The 18546-nt window shown below is 50.5% G+C and overlaps 1 protein-coding gene across 4 annotated transcripts in view; it reads right to left on the reverse strand.

The window, feature by feature from the left end:
- Positions 1-4677: 4677 nt before the first annotated feature.
- The window catches only part of Myo7a (myosin VIIA), a 61116-nt gene continuing 47247 nt past the window's right edge, over positions 4678-18546 (reverse strand). For 3 of the 4 annotated variants that reach the window (XM_076843947.2, XM_076843946.2, XM_076843945.2), the window contains 14 exons: positions 18134-18324; positions 17441-17565; positions 16775-16932; positions 15874-16027; positions 14562-14717; positions 14002-14107; positions 12850-12963; positions 11636-11723; positions 11352-11458; positions 8923-9108; positions 8399-8515; positions 6981-7064; positions 5761-5880; positions 4678-5201 (listed from right to left, as the gene is read on the reverse strand). In XM_076843947.2, coding sequence (XP_076700062.1) covers positions 5112-5201; positions 5761-5880; positions 6981-7064; positions 8399-8515; positions 8923-9108; positions 11352-11458; positions 11636-11723; positions 12850-12963; positions 14002-14107; positions 14562-14717; positions 15874-16027; positions 16775-16932; positions 17441-17565; positions 18134-18324 — 1796 coding nt within the window. In that variant the 3' untranslated portion in view covers positions 4678-5111. The remainder of the gene's footprint in view (positions 5202-5760; positions 5881-6980; positions 7065-8398; positions 8516-8922; positions 9109-11351; positions 11459-11635; positions 11724-12849; positions 12964-14001; positions 14108-14561; positions 14718-15873; positions 16028-16774; positions 16933-17440; positions 17566-18133; positions 18325-18546) is intronic. The other variant, XM_076843948.2, reaches the window with a different exon arrangement.

Genomic DNA, 18546 nt, shown 5'->3' on the forward strand with positions numbered 1-18546 from the left:
ATCTCATGTAAATCAAAGGGAGATCAGTGGAGGAAAGGGACCAAGGCTTACAGCCTAGGGGTACAGCTACACAATATTTATCAAGTAAAATAATAGCATCTAGTTAACTGGCAAGAGCTACAGAGATAAGGAAGGGGAGGACTGAGTGTAGTAGGGAAGGAAATATGAAGCAGGTACAAAGAAGAAAGGAAAAAATTGGGATAAGGAAAATTACAATTTCAGATAAATTGGCCAGTTAGCTCTAATGGAGGAGACAACTGATCTTATTTTTTATACATATTTTTAACATATAATATTAAATTTATTGTCTATGTCATTGATTTTCCTTTAATTCCCCCTTTAACTGCTAAAATAAAAATGCTTCAAAAAAGAAAAATGAAGGGAGCATCTTAGTCCCTTTTTGCCCTTCTGTTCCTTCTACCATGTGAAGACACAGCATTCTTCCTCTTCAGAGGATGCAGCAAGTGCCAGTTTTGAAGCAGAGAGCCCTTGCCAAAAACCCCAGGTTATAAGCTCCAAGAGGGAAAGGATTCGGTCTGTTTTTTCCCCCATATTTTTTATTGGTGAATTATAGTGGTACATAATGATGGAATTTGTTGTTGTTACATATTAGTACATGCACACAATATAGTAATATAATTTGACCAATATCAGTCCCCATTACTTCCCTCCTCCCTTCCCATCTCCTACTCCTTGGTCCTTTCCTATAAGGGAAGTGGAATTATATATGTATGTATATATATATGATGGATAAGGAAAATGTACACAGAGTACATATACATATGAATATGTATACACATATAATATATATATATATATATATATATATATATATATATATATATATGAAGAAAAGAAAAAGAAGGAAACTACAGACCAATATCCCTGGTCAACATAAATCCAGAAATTCTAAATAAAAATGGAATCTGATAGCACATAAAAAATATTAAATAGGGTTTTTTTGTGTCCTGAAACTTCATAGCCTATATCATACTGAATGTGAAAAAGATGAGTTTTCTCTAAAATTGGGAATAAGACAAGGATATCCGCTTCCACCTCTTATTCAATATAACATTGGAAGTCTTAGCTAGAGTAATATAAGAGAAGGAAATAAAGGGGATGTCTGCTGATAACATGATTCTATATATAGAAAAACCTACAAACTGCTTCAAAACTGATCAACAAATTCAGTAAGGTTGCAGGACACAAATTCAACAGAAAAATCAGTAGCTTTTTTTATATCCAATAACAAAATTGGTGAGAAAAAGATCAAAATATCAGCCCCATTCACGGTAGCTACCAAAATGGGAGGAAACTCACCTAGGAATAAATTTAATCAAGGACATTAATTACTGCTACAATGAAAATTACAGAACACTGAAAGAAATTGAAGAGGATGCAAAGAATGGAAAGGTATCCCATCTTCATGGATTTGAAGAATTAATATTGTTAAAAATGACCATATAACCCAATCAGTTTACAAATTTGATGCTATTAATTTACTGTCAAATTACTAATGACATTATTCAAAGACAAGGAAAAGACTCCTAAAATTTGTATGGAACCACAAAATACCCCAAAGAGCCAGTGCAAACCCATGCAAAAATAACAGACTGGAGGGGTCATAATACTTGACTATAAAACATACTATAAAATGACAGTAACCAAAATCACATGGTGCTTTCATAAAAGCAATCACATTTTTTCACAAAAACAAAGAATATACATTGAAGAAAGTCTCTTCAACAAATGATGCTGCAAAAATTATGTATCCATTGGTAGAAAAAAGAAACTATATTCCTATATCACTGACTACATACAAAAACCAACACAAAATGGATCAGAGACAAGACTCAAGACTGAAACCACTAGAAGAAAACATAAGGGAAATGCTTCAGGACATTAGTCTCAGCAAAGAGTTTTTTGGATATGACCACAAAAGCACAGGCACCAAACCCCAAAATGAACAGATGCGATTCAAACTAAAAATATTGTGTATAGCAAAGGAAACAACAAAATGAAGAAACAACCTGAAGAATGAAGGAAAATATTAGCAAATCATTCATCTGTTAAGTGAGTAATTTTCAGGGTATATAAGGAACTCAAACAACTTGATAGTAAAACACAAATAATTTAATTTAAAAATGAGTGAATTACCTGAATAAGCATTTCTCAAAAGAGAATCACAATGTCCATATAAAATATAAAATTTTTTTAGTGTTCAGCATCACCAATCATCAGGGAAAGGCAAATCAAAACCATGAGAGATTATGTCACCGCAGTTGGAATAGCTATTTTCAAAAAGACAAATAACAAATGCTGGCGAGGATGCAAAGGGAAATTCTCAGACACTGTTGGTGGGAAAATAAATTAGTATTGCCATTTATGGGAAACAATATGGAAATGCTTCAAAAAATTAGAAGTAGATCTACCACATGATCTACATATCCCATAGTAATAAAGAGGCATCTGCACTCATGTTTATGGTAGCACTATTCACAAAATCCAAGACAAGGAATCAACCTAGGTGTCCATCAGTAGATGAATGGATAAAGAAAATGTGGTATACATATACCATGGAATGTTATTCAGCTATAAAGAATGAAATTCTGTTGACAAGAATGAATTCTGTGCAGCAACAATGAGTGGATCTAAAGGATTTTAAGTGAAATAAGTTAAGCAAAGAAAGACAAATACCTTAAGTTCTCATTTATATGTGTAAAGCTAAAAAGTTAATTTCATAAAAGTAGAGGATACAATAGTGTTTACAGAGCCTGGGAAGGATGTAGGGGAAGGAGGGATGGAAAGAGCATAATGGTTAGCCAGTATAGGGGTGGAGCTGGATAGGAGGAATAACTTCTAATGTTCTAGAGCACATTAGGATAAATAGTGTTGACAATTAATTGAATATTTCCAAGAAGTTATTAGAAAGGAATTTGAACATTCTCAGCCAAAAGAAATGATAAATGTCTGAGGTGATAGATATGTCAACTGATCTGCTTATTACACAATGTAACATGTTAAGATGTCACATAGAACCCCATAAGTAGGTACAATTACTGTCAATCAAAAAATATGTTTTTAAAAAAGTATGTTAGTTTCCAAAAATTAGGAGATTTTTCAGATATCTTTTTTGGAAACTTTAAGGCATTAGGATTGAAACCCAGAGTCTCACACATGCTAAATAAATCCATAATCTTACCACTAAGCTACACTCTCAGCCCCAACTTTTCCAGACATCTTTGTTATCAATTTCTAACTTAATTCCATATTGGAAGCAAATCATCTTATATTGTAAAATGCATAACCTGGAAGCTAGTGTTTGTCCCTCTCTTCTAAGAGTTTCCTTGGTTAACTTTAGCCTCACACAAACTTTTTTGCCCCACACAAAACTGGAGGACCATCTCTAAGCTTGCATAAAATCTTGGGGGTGGAAGAGTAGAGAACAAGCTGAGTCTGGAGTGGAGGCTGTTTTAACATTTAGCAAGTTCACATAGAGCAAACAAGAACTGGGCAATTGACACTTGAGGAATCTATCTTTTCTAACCTCCACAGACATTCAGAAAATAGTTTCTACAATAGAAAAATAGTCATGGAAAACTCTTGAACTCTGACCATCTACTAGCCAGCTTGAATCAAAAAAAACGTCAGATACCTAAACTCACTCCATTTTATAGCAGTCCTCAAAGAGGAGGTCCTCAAAAAAACCTAACGAGGGTTTACCAAAAAAAAAAAAAAAAATCAAACCATCCATGCCCTCCAAGAATGATGCCAATGTCAAACCACCATGTCCACCAAAGAGAATATTGAACAACAAATATTCCTCAAGGAGGATATTATTCTGCCAGGGCTTGCCAAACCACCAGTGTCCCCTAAGAGGGATATAAAATCACCAGTGTCCCCCAGGGGTAATGTCAGCTGGGGAAATCAGGAATAGCACTTCCTGGAGGGTAGTTGGGCACATAGGTGTGGATGACCCAGACACTTGAATGTTTGAGGGAAAGCAGGACCTAGCTCTAACTTAGGGCAAATCACAAACACTCCTATCTCACACTGATGTGTCTCTAAGCACTCATCCCAGCCATAACCCAGGAGATTCCCCATTCCCGAATCACCTCTACCTGAAGCTCCTATCTCCAGACCTACCCCAGTCATGCCCCAAATTGGTTGTCTCATCCTGGATGCAAAGCAACATTTTGCAAACACCCACTGGACATAAGCATTGTTTGGGGGGTTCTTGATATGGCTTGATGAGCCAAAGAGAATTGTCTGGCAGGGTGCAAGGACCATTCTGGTTCCCCTGGTCCTAGTTAAGACCCAGAAGATGGTTCCTCCTCTAATCTCCCAGCCCACGCACAATGAAGTCCCCACATCTCAGACTTGATGTCCAGCACTTTCCTCCAACCCACTGTGGTGCCATCTGATCCATTTAAGACACTTTCAAGCATACCTTGAACTAAAGCACTCCAAAATCAAACCCAGAGCAGCTTGGCCAGGCAGCCACAGACCAAGGAAGTAGCACACTTTTTTGTAGATCTCTGCCCCTCCCCCAGCAAAGACACTGTAGGACCAGAGGACAAAACATGTACTTTTATGCCCTGAGATGATCAGGGAGACTTAGCAGGGCTCGGCACTCACATTGGAATATGCAAAAGTTGTCCATGTTCCTCACCCCAGCCAAGGATGCTGCACGTAGGGGAAGTGACCTAGTCCCTTGAGTTTCAGAGTATCCTATTCAATGCCTTGATTTGGTTGTTCCCAGTATGGAGAGCTCTCAATTCCTCTGCCCCCAGAGTACACAGAAAGTCAAAGGGGGTCACATGATAGATCCAGTCTGAGACAGGAGAGGCACTGAAGGAGCACAAGTTCTTGCACTGGGAAGACCACAGCAAGCTAGGATGAGAGCTAACACAGGCGCCATGCACAGGTGGAGGGAAGTTGACCTCACTGGGAGATAGTTCAGAGCCCCAGTTGGTGTGGTCTGCGGTAGATGGCCAGCCCAGCCTCCATGCCTGGATGGCAAAGGTCCTCCCAGCTGCAGGAGTAATGGGTGGGCCTGAGCCAGCTGCTCCTTGGAGAGCAGGCACAGAGCCAGCACCTCCTTCCACTGTTTACTTGCCACTCCTGGAGCCCCGCTGCTTGCTCATGGCTGTGAGCATCTGGCTGATGTAGGAAGTAAGGAGGTCATCCATCTTGTAGCCCTGGGAGCAGGGGTGGGAAAATAAGCAGAGCACAAAGTGAAACCAAGCCCAGCCATTTAGACCCAGACAGCTCCTGGGACACTCTGCAATGAACAGAACCAGAACCAGGACCAAGGCAAATCCTGTCCCACTCAGCATTCAGTCTTTCCGTCGACACCATTGAGGGTTTGGAGTTATCCAGCCAGATGACTCAGGTTCTAAGCTGTATCATCCCACAATAAGCACATAGCCTGTGGTCCTTCACATCCTGGATACCTTGAAAGTTTGAGTTTGGTCCAAGAGGCCTCAGTGCTAACGGTTCTACTGTCGAACTCAGGGCGAACAGGCTACAACTACAGGCTCAATCCCCAGATAATGAAAAAGAAGTTGAATGAGGGATCTAGTCCTCAGCCCCAGATTAAGACCCCAGGCTTAAACTAGCCTCAAACTGAACTGATTACCAACCTGACCCTTGACCCTGAACCCAGGCCACCCCCTACATTCCTGTTGTAGGGGTTGGGAGGAGAGGATGGCCGAAGCTGCAAGAGAGACTGGAATCCACGCCAGGAAGAGTTCTCACCAGTGACGTCTCACAGAGCAGTTTGCTTCCGCGCACCAGGTTCCCAATGGTGATGTGGAAGTAGGTGTTGCCGCTGCTCCAGTTAGAGATCTTGGTGAAAGGGTGAGTAGTCAAGATGTCCTGGGGAGCAGGATGGGCATAAAGCTGCATAGCATGGCTTCACTCTCCCTGGGTCCAGCCCAGAGACACCTTTCACAGAAGGTCTCAGGTCCTCAAAGAGGGCCAGCTTTGCATGAAGCTGCTATGAGAAGCAGGTGCCTTTGCCTCCTCGCCTTGGTTTGGACTAACTGGCTAGACACCCAGGGAAATCTGGGAATTTGTTGGGCACTTGGAGCCAAAATTAGAAACTTGGGCAACTTGACTGAACTGACACTGAGATGACCAGGGAAGAGTGTAAGGAAGGAACCAAGAAGAAAACAGGGTGGAATCTTGGGAAATATCATATCCATGGGCCGAGTAGAGAAGAAAACCACAACAGTATCTGAGAAAAAAATGACCAAGAGAGAAAGGAGAACTGGGAATGTGTGACACATGATGCCATGGATCATAATGGTCATTAGTGTTCTTCACCAACTATCTAGGTGTACCCCTTCTGGGGAAATGGTAGGACTATGCTTCCTGGCCCTGGGGCAGAGCCACTCTGACCCATATACATGCATTTACCCCAGCATAGACTATCCTCCTGGCCAGTATGGGGACAGAACATTTTGGAAGTAGGAAGCATTTTTATTGCACCCAATGATGCTGAGAGGCAAGGTAGACTAAAAGGAGTTAATGGGATTTGGTGGCAAGAATTTTATAATACCAGTGACTTGCAAGGCTGAGAAAGGAAGATTGCTAGTTCAAGGCCAGCCTGGGCAACTTAGGAAGACCCTGGCTCAAAATTAAAAGGGCTGAGGATGTAGCTTTGTGGTAGAGTGCTTGCCCCAGTTCATGCAAGGCCCTGAGTTCAATCCCCAATACTGCCATCCTTCCACCCCCACCCCATCCCCCCAAAAAACCCCCACCAAAAACCATTAGAAACTCCAGGAGAGCAATTTTGGTGGAGCAAATGAGGGGTAAGGGTGTAGACAAGGCAACCAACCTTTCAAGATGCATGGTGAGTGGTGCCGGTGAGTTGGGCCGGCAGAGGCTTGTGTCTGGGACTTTGGTTAATGTGTAGGCAAAGCAGCTCCCTGCCCCCCACCCCCACCTGCTTGCTCGCTCTTGTCCCTGCTCACCTTGGTTCTGGGATCAATGAGGCTGACCCCATACTTGTTGATAGCAATTAAGAGGATCTCAGGGAAGTTTGGCTCTGTAGTTTGCTAGAAAAGAAAGATGGAGAACCATCATATGGGGATCCAGATCAGGAAAAAGCACTTGGAGATAGGAAAGAAGTGCCCTCAGCTGGAATAAAACCAACCTGGTCTGTGCCAGGGGTGAAGAGATGCTGGTGGCCCTGCCATGACCTTGTGATTTCTGCTGCTGCCATGCTCCCAGTGCTGTCCCCACATCCCTCCCTGGGTCCCCAGCAGTGATTTCCATCCCTCTCTAGGAGTCTTTGTTATGTCCTTCTCTCCTTCTCTCAGCCCAAAAGGATCTTTTTTTTTTTTTTTTTCAATGCTGGGATTGAACCCATAGGCACTTTACTACTGAGCTACATTCCCAGCCCCTCTTATTTTTTTTAATACCTTTATTTCACTTATGTATTTTTATGTGGTGCTGAGGATCAGACCCAGGGTCTCACACGGGCAAGGTGAGTGCTCTACCACTGAGCCCCAGCCCTAGCCCCTCTTATTTTGAGACAGGGATCTTGCTAAGTTGCCCATGCTGGTTTCAAACTTGTAATCCTCCTACCTCAGCCTCCCCAGTCACTAGGATTACCCGCATGTGCCACTGTACCCAGCAAGGTCTCCATCTTTAAAAAGCCCTCCTTGAACCTTCTGCTGCCCCCAGCTCCCACCTACCCCTCTGCTCCTTGCACAGCCAAGCTTCTCAAGAGCCTGCATCCTAGATGTGCGGCAGGATCATCCCTGCATCTCCTCATCCCAGCCTTTCCACCATTCTCCTGCCTCTGGTGATGACCCTCCACTCCATCCTCCACCCTGTGACCAGAGGGGCCACCTGGCACTGTCATCCCTGTTCAAAACCCTCCAAACTCACTCCCCCTGCAAGAGGAAACCCAGCCCCGCATCCTGCTTGCCAGCTTGCCTCTCACTGCAGCCTGCTTGCCTATACCCAGCCACACGCAGACCCTGGCATTTCCTGCCCAGACCTGAGCTCTCACACTTCTAGGCCTTTGCCCATGTGGGCTGCTTGCTAAAAGCACTCTCCTCGGGTCTCCCTAAAAAGGTCAGGAGGCTTCTCCAGTCTGAGTAGGGCTTCCCCAGCTCTGCCACCTAGGTAGTACTCCACACGGTCACAGCACAGTCCACCCTCCATTACTCTGGCCTGCCTTCCCTTCCAGGCTGAGCTTCTGGTTCCTCTGTCCTCAGGGTTGAAAACTAGCCAAGACACCCCGCTGGCTCGAGGCTAAAGGTGCATCCCTCCTCTCCCTGCCAGGGCAGCGTCCAAGACCATCACTGTTTCCCTCAGTCCTGGGGAGGAGTCTTGTCCCCTTCTTCACCTCTTCCTCTCCAAGGAACCCCCTGTGGCATACCTTCACCTCAAAGAAGGCGGAGCCAAAGGTGGGCCACTTGAAGATGAGCCTCAGGAAGGCCAGCTTGGCCTCCTCCTTGGATTTCCCTGCGTGTTTGTTGAAGTAGGCGACGATGGACTGCAGGGAGAGGGGGGTCAGGACAGATGGCTCACAGCTCCCTGCCTCCTGCCGTTAGCACCGTCAGGACTAGAAGTAAGATAGGCAGACCCGGGAGCCACTGGGGTCCCCCCATTATCCCAGCTCATGGACTTTTGATCTCCCTCCTCTCCCCAAGGCAGGCAGGCCAGAAGGGATCCAATAAAATCAGGTCACCCTGGTAACCAGGACAGGACAAATCACCACCATGGGCCCCTGAATTCTTCCCATGGAAGATGAGAAGAGGCAGACTGAAGGGTGGCCTGATCACATCGGGAGCCACGAGAGGCACTCCCTAGGGTGCTGGCCAGCACCTGCCAACCTGCCCCCTGGGGTTCCTGGAGTCCACTTCAGGGGTCTCCCATTCCCACCGCCAGCTCCACGCTCACCCGCTTCCAGTCATCAGGCGAGATCTGCCGGATGAGGTCCTGGGGCACCAGCTCTCTCAGCAGCTTGGGGATACTAGGGAAGTAGGACTTGTCCTCCTCAAACTTGACCCTGTAGATCAGTGCCCCCAACTGCAGCACCTCCTCCCGTGTGCACTTGTGGTAGCCTCGGAGATACTTGGGTAGCTCCTGCCAGAGACAGAGCCGGTCACAGGTGTGGAGGGAGCTGGAGGAAGTGGACTCCTTCCCCACCACCCTAAGAAGAGGGGGCTCCTGCCTTACCCCCATATTTGGGCCCACCATTTCTTCAGCCTCCACTGATCCTGCTTCCCTAAGGGAGATGTCATAGGACAGGGAGACAGCGAGTACACCTCCAGGTTCGGTACTGGGTAGTTCGGAAGCACAGCCATACCAAAACACTGTCCCAGTTCCCTAACAGTCCAGTGAGAACAGAACTGCTTCAAAAGTGAAGTTCAGGGTGAAACTGAGATTGTTCCCCAGCTCTCCTCTCTAGGCCTGTCCTCTCTTGGCAGAGCCAGTCAGTTTGGCCTCCTCCCATTGTGTTCCTTTGGTCCTGACTGATTTCTGCAGCGGCACCAGCCCTACCCCTTGAACTTCCAGACCTGGAACCAGAGCATCTGAGGAGGGAGAATGGACCAAAAGCTGAGATGCAGCCTCTGAAGGGCCAGCACTGGAGCCTTAGGACTGTCCACCACACCTGGAGCATTAGGACTGTCTTATCCACTGTGGGAGGGCAGGGAATGAAGGATGGCTGGGAGATGCCTTACTGATCAGAGATGAGTCAACCACCATCTGTCCACTTCCCTGCCCATCCACACACCTACCGTCTACTCACCATCCACCACTCACCCATTTATGGGTCTACCTACCCATGCAGCCACCATCCCATCCACTTCCCCCATCTGTCCATGCATCCACCCACCAATATCCACCCGTAAATTCATTCAGCACTCACCCTTCCACCCATCCATTCACTGAGTCACCAATTCACCCATTCAGCCACCCATCAGTCCAACGAACACTTGTTGAGCATCTGCTATGAGTCAGGCCCTTTAAGCAACAACACTCACCCTACTCTCATGGAACTTGCAGTCTCAAGACAAGAGCAGGATTTAATACACACCAAACTGACGTATGGTTATAATCTGTGAAGGTACTGTTCACGGTGCTAAGAGAACATATAACAAAGTGATGTGATCCCACCATGGGGACAGGGAATTCTTCAAGATAAGACATCTGAAAGCTCAGTGGGTAAGGGGAGGGATTGAGGGAAGAGTATCCCAGACGGGGTGACATGACAAAGGCCCTGCCAGACCTGAGACTCTGAAAAACTGTAGCTGCAGTGAATGGAGCCAAGGGGTGTCAAGTCCAAGAGGAGGCAGAGGCACCACCATGCAGGGTCCAGTCAGGCTTTGGGGTGTACCTCAAGAGCAACAGGAGGGCCTGAAGAGGCCTGGAAAGCAGGAGGGCTGTCTTGCACACAGTGAACTGGGGGGAAACGAAACCAATGGGGGAGACCAGGGAGAGACTGCAACCAGCCAAAGGAAGGAGGATGGTAACTGAGCCAGGTGGGCAGGGGGTGATGGGGAGACCCAGTGGTGTCAGAGATAGTCCAGAGGTCAGATCATTAGGCAAGTGATTCAGAATGTGGGAGAAAGGCAGTGGGAGAAGTCAAGGCTGACTCTCGGGTTTACACATTGCATTGGTGGAACTGGTAGGGAGAGGCAGATACTAGGTGCACATGAGGGCAACCCTGCATCCCAGGCAGCGTGTCTCCACCATGGCAACCCCCACCTCCTCCTCCTAGCAACCTGGTCTATCTCTCCCACCAGAATGGTAAGCAGACCGCAGCCCAGAAAGAGCACTGAACTACAATCATGGAGCCCTGGGATCAAACCCCAGTCTATCTGCTGTGTCACCTTAACTACATCACTTGTCTTCTCTGAGTCTGTTTCTTTCTCTATAAAATAGAAACAACATGCCTACTTCTGGAGTTAACTGGAAGGACAGGAGTGAAAGGTGCCAGGTAAATATTAGAGGTCAACATGCAAGCTTCCCTCCTGACTCCCTGCATGCCTGTGCCAGAAAACATTTGCAGACTTGCCTAGAAGCACTGGACATGCTCAGTTGTAGCAGCAGAATCTTGAATTCAGAGAACAGCCAGGCACCGAAGGAGGGGCCTGAACAAGCAGGGAGCTCAGAGGAAGAGTGATCAAGCCATGACGGCTGGAAGATCAGGAGAGAGAGGGATCTGAAGTCAGGCCACTCCCTGGGCCCTGGGTCCCAGGAAGCCCTGTAAAGCCGGCTATTTCGGGCCCCTCACCTGGCAAGGCCCACAGGACTCTGCTTCACAAGTACAGCCAGACTGCAGCACGGTAGCCCCAGGAGCAGAGAGGCCCTGGGCAGCTCACCTGGTAATAGTGGAAGATGGAATCGGCCATGGGGTCCTTGCCCGGCACCGTGGTGGTCCACAGCTTCTTCATGAAGAACACCTGGTAGGTGAGCGAGGGCACGACCCCTGCAGCACAGGACAGCCCGTCACCCCGAGGCCCAGCACTGAAGGGTCCGTCCTCCACCCAACCCAGCCCCAAAGGAGGCCCTCTCTTGGGCCCTACCCAGCGGGCCTCACAGCACAGCCCTGAGCAGCACCTGCCCTCTTCGGGCCTCAGGTGACCCCAGGACCCAGCCTCATTACCATCCTTGATGGGCCGTGCTTTCTTTATCCAGTCTGTCAGGTGTCGCACAAAGTCAAAGAAGAAGTCATTCTCTGGGACGCTGATGACCTGGGGACGTGGCCGTCATAGTCCATTCATTTTAGTTAAAGCAATACTGCCTTTTCCAACTGTCCTACCCAAGGCCTCTTATCCAGAAAAACTCCACTCCCTGTATCAGCCCTGCCCTGCCCCGACTGCCTGGTCAGCGTCTTAAGAACACAACCCTCTTCCTGCCAAGGGACAGTCACCCTATCCATTGCCGAGGCCCAGGGGAACATGGCCACAAATGAGGCCCAGTCCCCCAGCCTTGAACCATCCAGCTTCTCCCACAGGCTCTGAGCTCTCTGGATGCAGAACCTCATCAGGGTCATATCTGGGTCCTCAGTGTCTGGCACAGGGACAGTGGTCAGGTGAGAAGATAAATGTGGATGTACATAGATCCGTTAGTGATCAACAGGAAGGAGCCCCTAACTCTGCCTGAGATGGTCAGAAAGTCTTCCCCTGGAAGGGGAACTGCAAGACCTCTAAGGACAGAGCTGGAGGGATGTAGGCTGTGCACCTGGATCTGAGTTCCTGATGTGTGACCTTGGATAAGTTACTTAACCTCTCTGAACTCTAGTTCTGGGATCTATTAGTCTATTTTATCCTATCGACCCAAATGTGGAACACCTATAAAATTTTTAAATATATTTAAAATTATATTATATTATAAAATATATTATAAAATTATATTATAAAATTACACTACTTAATGTTGATTAATATTAATTATCATAATCATGTATAGGTTCTAGATAATGATTTTAATAAGCCTGTGTCAATTTCATTGAAATATTGGCAGAGTGGAAAACTTGAGACTTCATGGGTTCAAGGGGGCTAATCAAGGGTTAATTCAGTGGTTAATTGGCCTCAATTAACCCTTCAAGGGTTATTTCAGTGGTTAATTGGCCTCAGCATGGCAGCTGGTGTGTCCAGATCATAGACTGCCTGGGCAGATGGCCCCCAGAGGGTCTGAGGCCACGTGCAATGGCTCCGAGGGAGAGCTTTGGGGCAGCTGGTCTTCGTGGACTGAGAGGCTGCAGGGATGACTGTAGGAAGGAGTGGGCAGAAGACACCTCTCCATGGGTTCCTGTGGCCCTGGAAAATCTCACAGCATTTGGGCAGGCAGATGACAGGAAGAGAGCCGGCGACTCACCTTGTCTGCAATTTTGACAAAGAGGCTGAATCCCTCGGAGGACTTGAGGAGCAGCCGAGCGGCGATGTTCTGGCAGAAGTCCTTGGCCTTGGTGCTCGACTCCACCTCAAAGGCCTGAGAGGGGAGTGCTCACTTAGCGCCTGCAGAGTGGGCCTGGCCTCTGGCTGCCCCTCTAGACCAAGCCCTGCCCTTCACAGGGCTTCCCCGGGGGGTCCAGAGCTGGACATGGCATTTCAACAAAGGAAAAAGCAACTCCTTTTAGGTCCCTGGCTCTCTGGGAAGGACTTTCCGTGGCCTGCCAGCCCCAAGCCTGGCTGCAGGATCATGAGGGACAACAGAGCCAGGCCTCATGGATGGAGTGGACAGAGAGAGACCCGAGGAAGGGAAAATCAAATTCCAAATGGGAAGGGAAAGCAGCCAGGATGGGTGGGGGGACCGGAGAGTCTGGCAAAGTTCAGATGGAGAGAGCAGAGGGACTTGGGGACGGCTTCCACTAGAGGGGACAGACAGGAAAGGAATTTAGGAATTTCTTCTGTCCTTGCCCCTGGGACCCTGTTGTGACGTTTCTGAGTCTCTAGTCTCTAAACTCAGACAAGTTTTAAAACTTCTCTTCAGACTTAAATATTTAGACTCAGGTTCGTCTGAATGAGGCGCGTTGCTGAGACAGGGCAGAGAGTGGGGGTCTTGGGGCAGCCTGACCGCGAATATGACAAAGACAACAGGTCCCTTGGAGGACAGAACCAAGGTGGAGGGGACCCCGAGCACATTATGTGAGGGGCAGGAAGGGGCTTTGGGGTCCTGCCGACAGGAAAGTGGGCCTGGGGCAGTGGGGAGTCCAGCCTGGCCTCATGCCTAGGAACAAAGCTGGGATCAGGGAAGTGGCCTGCTAGAGTCCAGCTCAGCAGGACAGAGTTTTCTTCAAGGCAACTTCTCCTCAGAATGAGGGACAGAGCACTGGGGGGAAGCCTTCTCTAAGAAACTGCTCTTACCCAGGGAGTCTGTGACACTGAAACTGAGCCCTGACTCCACCAAGGTGCAGGAGGATAAGGTGGCCCGGGTTGGGGTGGCAGGTGAGAAGTCAAGGCCACCTTGTGTCAGCTGAGGGAACCCCACCCTCTCAGGAGATGGAACCCAGAGGCTAGAGGCCCTCACCTCATCAGTGTCATCAGGGAAGTAGACCTTGTGGAAAATCTGGGTGGTTTTGTGCTGGATGGCCTCCACCTCCACCAGGTGCGGAGGGTACTTCCGGGACCCATTTCTGAAAATGGGCAGGGAAGGGTCAGATCAGAAGGGGGACCAATGGAACCAGGGAACAGAGGAAACTTTAGAGACAAACTTGGGTCTGACTCTCTTCCCATTTTCCTATAGCAGGACCAGCCACTTCTTACATTCTTGAGTTCTTTATCTGGGAAATGTGATAACAACAGTGCCCAAGTGGCATAGGGCTTTAGAGGGCAAACAAAGTGCAAGGTGCCAGAGGGCTTTGAGGGTCTTGAGTGTGACCCAGGGGTGCATGCCTGCTCGGCGCACTTAAAGGGATGCGCCAAGCACCTCTGAGCCACCAGACTCCCAAACTGTCCAGAGTGCGACTGTGGCTGGCATCTGAGGAGCTCAGCTGTGTGATCATCCTCATCCTCAAGGGCTGGTCCCATGAACCCAGTGAGGCTGAGGACCAACCCGGGGCTGCTTCCTGTCCCTGACAGCCCCTGTACCTCAGCGCTTTCTGGAGCCGCTGCAGGCAGTCGATGGCGAGCGGACAGTGCTTGCGGGACTGCAGGAAGCGCTGGACGTGGGGCAGGAGGATGTTGCTAGGTGGGAAGAGGCCGGTGCAGAGCCAGAGCAGCTCCCAGCCCCGCTCCTCGCTGTACCTGTGGGAGGAGGCCCCATAGGAGTCACAGGGACCTGTGCAATCCCAGGGCCACACCCCCAGTTCCTCATCCCAAGGTCCAGCACCACCCACATCCCTGTAGCGGGATCCAGTTAGTGCCACTCACCCTGTGGCCGCCCACCCACGCCAGGCCTTGTACTGTTACCAGTCCACATGGGGACCAGGTGCCTCTGCCAGAGTGAAAACCCACTGTGGCCAGGGGCTCCGCTGGGGTCAGCTGAGGTTTCACTGTCACAGCAAGACTTTCCCCAGGAAGAGGAAGCGAGCAATTTATACTGCGACTCCGGACTCGCCACACTCCCACAGCACTGAGTTAGGCCAGCCCCCTACTTGGGACTGAGGTGGGAGGCTTGGAGGGCTTCGAGCAAGGAGGTGGCATTTGATCTGGGCTTTGAAGGCTGAAGCAAATTCTGACAGGCAAAGAAAGGAATGGAGGGCTTTCCTGCCAGCAGGGCCCAGTATGTACAAATGTCTGGTCATGTGAAAGATCTGTAGTTCCAGAGGGAATTTGTGCAAGATCTAGAGAGTGATGAGGCTGCGGAGGAAGGCGGGTGGGGTGATGGAACAGGGCAGGGCTTTCCTCAGTCTCTGAGGAAGAAGGAGACTGATTTTCCTCTCCTGCCTCTGGCTGGCCCAGTGGAGAGAAGGTGACAGCCTCTGGGGCTGCCGACTGTGACCCATGACCATTTTCAGCCACAGCTTCCAACTGACAGCCTTAGCCCAAGCCAGGACAGGACACTGGCTAAACCTGTAGGTCCAGCCATCCCCGGAGCCCCCGTGGCCTGCAGGCCTGGGAAAAGCCATCCACAGAGGCTCACACAGGTTTAAGAAGCAGCAGTTGGAGGGACTCATGCTGATCAACACAGAGGACAGACCAGGAGGGTACGGCCACCACTCCCCGTCCCCGCCTTCCTTTCTCATTTTTTGCAGTGCAAGGAATGAACCCAGGGCCTCAAGCCCACTAGGCAAGCACTGTGCCACTGAACTAAACCCCCAGCCCTACCTCCTGGTTCTGGAGGATTGACCTTGGGCTGCAGGCCAAGCTAGGCTGAGTGGCCGCGGAGCCGGCAGCTCCCTCTGTGCAAGGGAGCCATGTTTCCAGGCAGAGCAGTGCTGCCCACCCCACACCCGCTCACCTGATGTGGTTGTCCGTCAGCTGCTTCAGGATCTGCACATATGCCTCATCCTTGAGGGGCTCAGCCTTCAGGGCCCCCTCAAAGATCTGGTCTGTGAGCTCGTTGACAGAGCGCATCCTCTTGGATGGGTAGTCACCCATGTACTTGAGAACAGGTGGGATTGTCAAGGAAGGGCTTGTGGCTGAATGGGGCACACACTGGCCCGGAGGTAGAAGGCCACCCTCCCTCTGACCCTGGGCCTCAGGCTACTAAGTTAGAAAACTGGAGTGATCTGCCCACCTGCCACGGCTGCCTCACAGGCCACCCTCCCTCAGTCCCCAACCCTCACGGCAGCCAGGATGGACTCCCCAAGTCACCAGTGTGGCTGTTCCATTCCCTGTCCAGGGCTCCCTCTGGTCTCAGGACACAGCCCAAGTTTCTAAGTAGGGCTTGGAACCCTTCCCTTAGTCAGCCCACGTCCTCCAGATGAGCTGAGTTACTCTGTGCCCTGTTTTGCCTTAGGACTTTTGTGCATTCTGCTCCCTCTGTCTGGGATGCTCCCTAGCCGTCTCCCCGTTGCCTGCTAGGTTCTACCCAGCCTTCAGGTCTCAGCCTAGTTGCCACATCCCAGCACTGCTTCCTGTTAGCACATCGCCCCCATGAGGCCAGGGGCTGGTTCTGGTCACAGCTCCATTTCCATGCCCGGCCTACAGCAGGCACAATACTATCCATTAACTGAATGACAGGGTCAAAGGAGACAGTGGGAGAGGTGGGGCCTTACATACTGTAAGATGTGCCTCCACGTGAGCTCAGGACCCAGCCAGCCCTCAACAGGAAAAAGGTATCTAGCTGAAAAGCCTCCCTGCCCAGCAGCCCCTGCCCCACCTGTCCCCACTGTCCCCACCCAGTGCAGCATGGATATCGATGAAGGCCATGCAGGCCTCCTGCGAGAGCTCCTCGCTCCCCAGGATCTTCTTGAGCAGGGCCTGCTTGAGTGGCTCCCGTGTGTGGCTCCACAGCCGATCCTTGCCTCGGGCCTTGGACACCATGACACGGCTCAGCGTGTGCTTGGGTGGGGGCCTGCCACAGCACAGGGAGAGTCAGCAGCCATCCCATTGCAGGCAGCCTGGGGAGAACCCCAGTGGGGAGCCCCCGAGCAGCCTGGAAGCCACGCGGGCAGGAGTGGGCAGTGCTGTCCCCACTCCACTCTGCCACCAGAGATGTGCAGAAGCCACCTCCTGCAAAAAGCCTCGGCCCCGCCCACCAGGCCTCCTGGGCACAGTGCTGGGCTAGCAGAGTCAGAGCCCCCCGATTTCTTGCTGTCTCCCCACAGGATAGTGAGGCTGCAACAGGCACTGGTGTGTGACACTGAGGGCCAGGACATGCCTGGGAGGGCGCAGTCCCCACCACCTCAAGGAACGATGCAGTGCGCCTGCAGGGAAGCACCATTTCTGGGATGGAAATGGCCCTGCTGCTGACCCTGGCAGGCCCTGCTCACAGGCAGGCATGGCAAAGCTGCTCAACCCCTGGCCAGAGCCCATAGGAGCCTCTGCCCACCGTCCTCTCTCTCGTCCCCAGGAGCTGGCACCTAAAGTAGTCGTAGGAGAACTCCTCCAGCGTGTAGGGCTTGGCGCGCACCTCGGGCTCTGCAGTTCGCAGCTGCAAGAGCCGGATGACGTCCTGCCTCTGGTCAGGGGTCATGGTGACCAGGGCCTGCAGGTCAAGAGACAGGGAGCTCATGTCAGCCCTCAACTGGAGCCACTGGGATAACATGGTAAAAGCCCAATGTCCGGCAACCTGTGGCTAGGGACTGTCTCCACAGGTATAGACCTACTGTTTTCTGACCCCAAGTCCCCTTCCTTCCCCAAGGACCTCAGGTTACTCCGCCTCCATCCTGCGGGGCTCTAAGCTGCATCAACCAGGCTCAGGAGCTGCCTGGGAAGCCGGGCTCTACGTCCTCAGAGCAGAACTCTGAGGGTCTCTGGGAGAACAAGGCTCCCAGCCCAGCTGTGCCCACACTGCCTTTCAGACAGTGCAGGCTGACCCCTCCCGCTGGCCACTCTCCTCCCATCCCTGCCCCTTGCAGCTCCTCCTCTGATGTGCGCACTAGGCCCCTCCCGACCTGACACAGGTTGGAGTCTGTGGTGCCTCAGCCCCGCCCCCCACTGAGCATCTGGAGACCATTGATCTGTCACAGTCCCTCACTCCACGTTACAGATAGGAGAGAGGACAGAGGGGTCTGAGGAGCCTCCCACCCACCTGCCACTGCCAGACCACATACCACGATCTCCTGTGGCGGCATGGTGACAGTGGGCATGACATACACACAGTCGGTTGGGAAGTCCCCATGCTGCTTGGTCCTCTCATTGATGCCGTTGGCCCAGCCTGAGTTCATGACCTGCTCACCGGTGTCATGGTCCAGGATGATGAGGTCTCCCTTGGCGAAGCTGAGGAAGCCTGACTCCTCACCCGCTTTGGAGCAGAGGTGAGCGGGGGCGACATGGGGGCAGAGAGAGGGGCTGGGTTGGAACATCTTTATTTAGGTTGATGATCCATCAGCCACTCCTCCCCACTGAAGAACTGAGGCCCTGTCCCACTCATGTCTGCTCACCTGGCCTCTACCTTGTCACAACCTTCTGCACGAAGACACCAGAGGGGGCCACACTCTTGCTCAAAAACTTTCTGTGGCTCCCC

The sequence above is a fragment of the Callospermophilus lateralis genome, chromosome 2 (genome assembly GCF_048772815.1).
Source record: "Callospermophilus lateralis isolate mCalLat2 chromosome 2, mCalLat2.hap1, whole genome shotgun sequence".
Classification (NCBI taxonomy): domain Eukaryota; kingdom Metazoa; phylum Chordata; class Mammalia; order Rodentia; family Sciuridae; genus Callospermophilus; species Callospermophilus lateralis.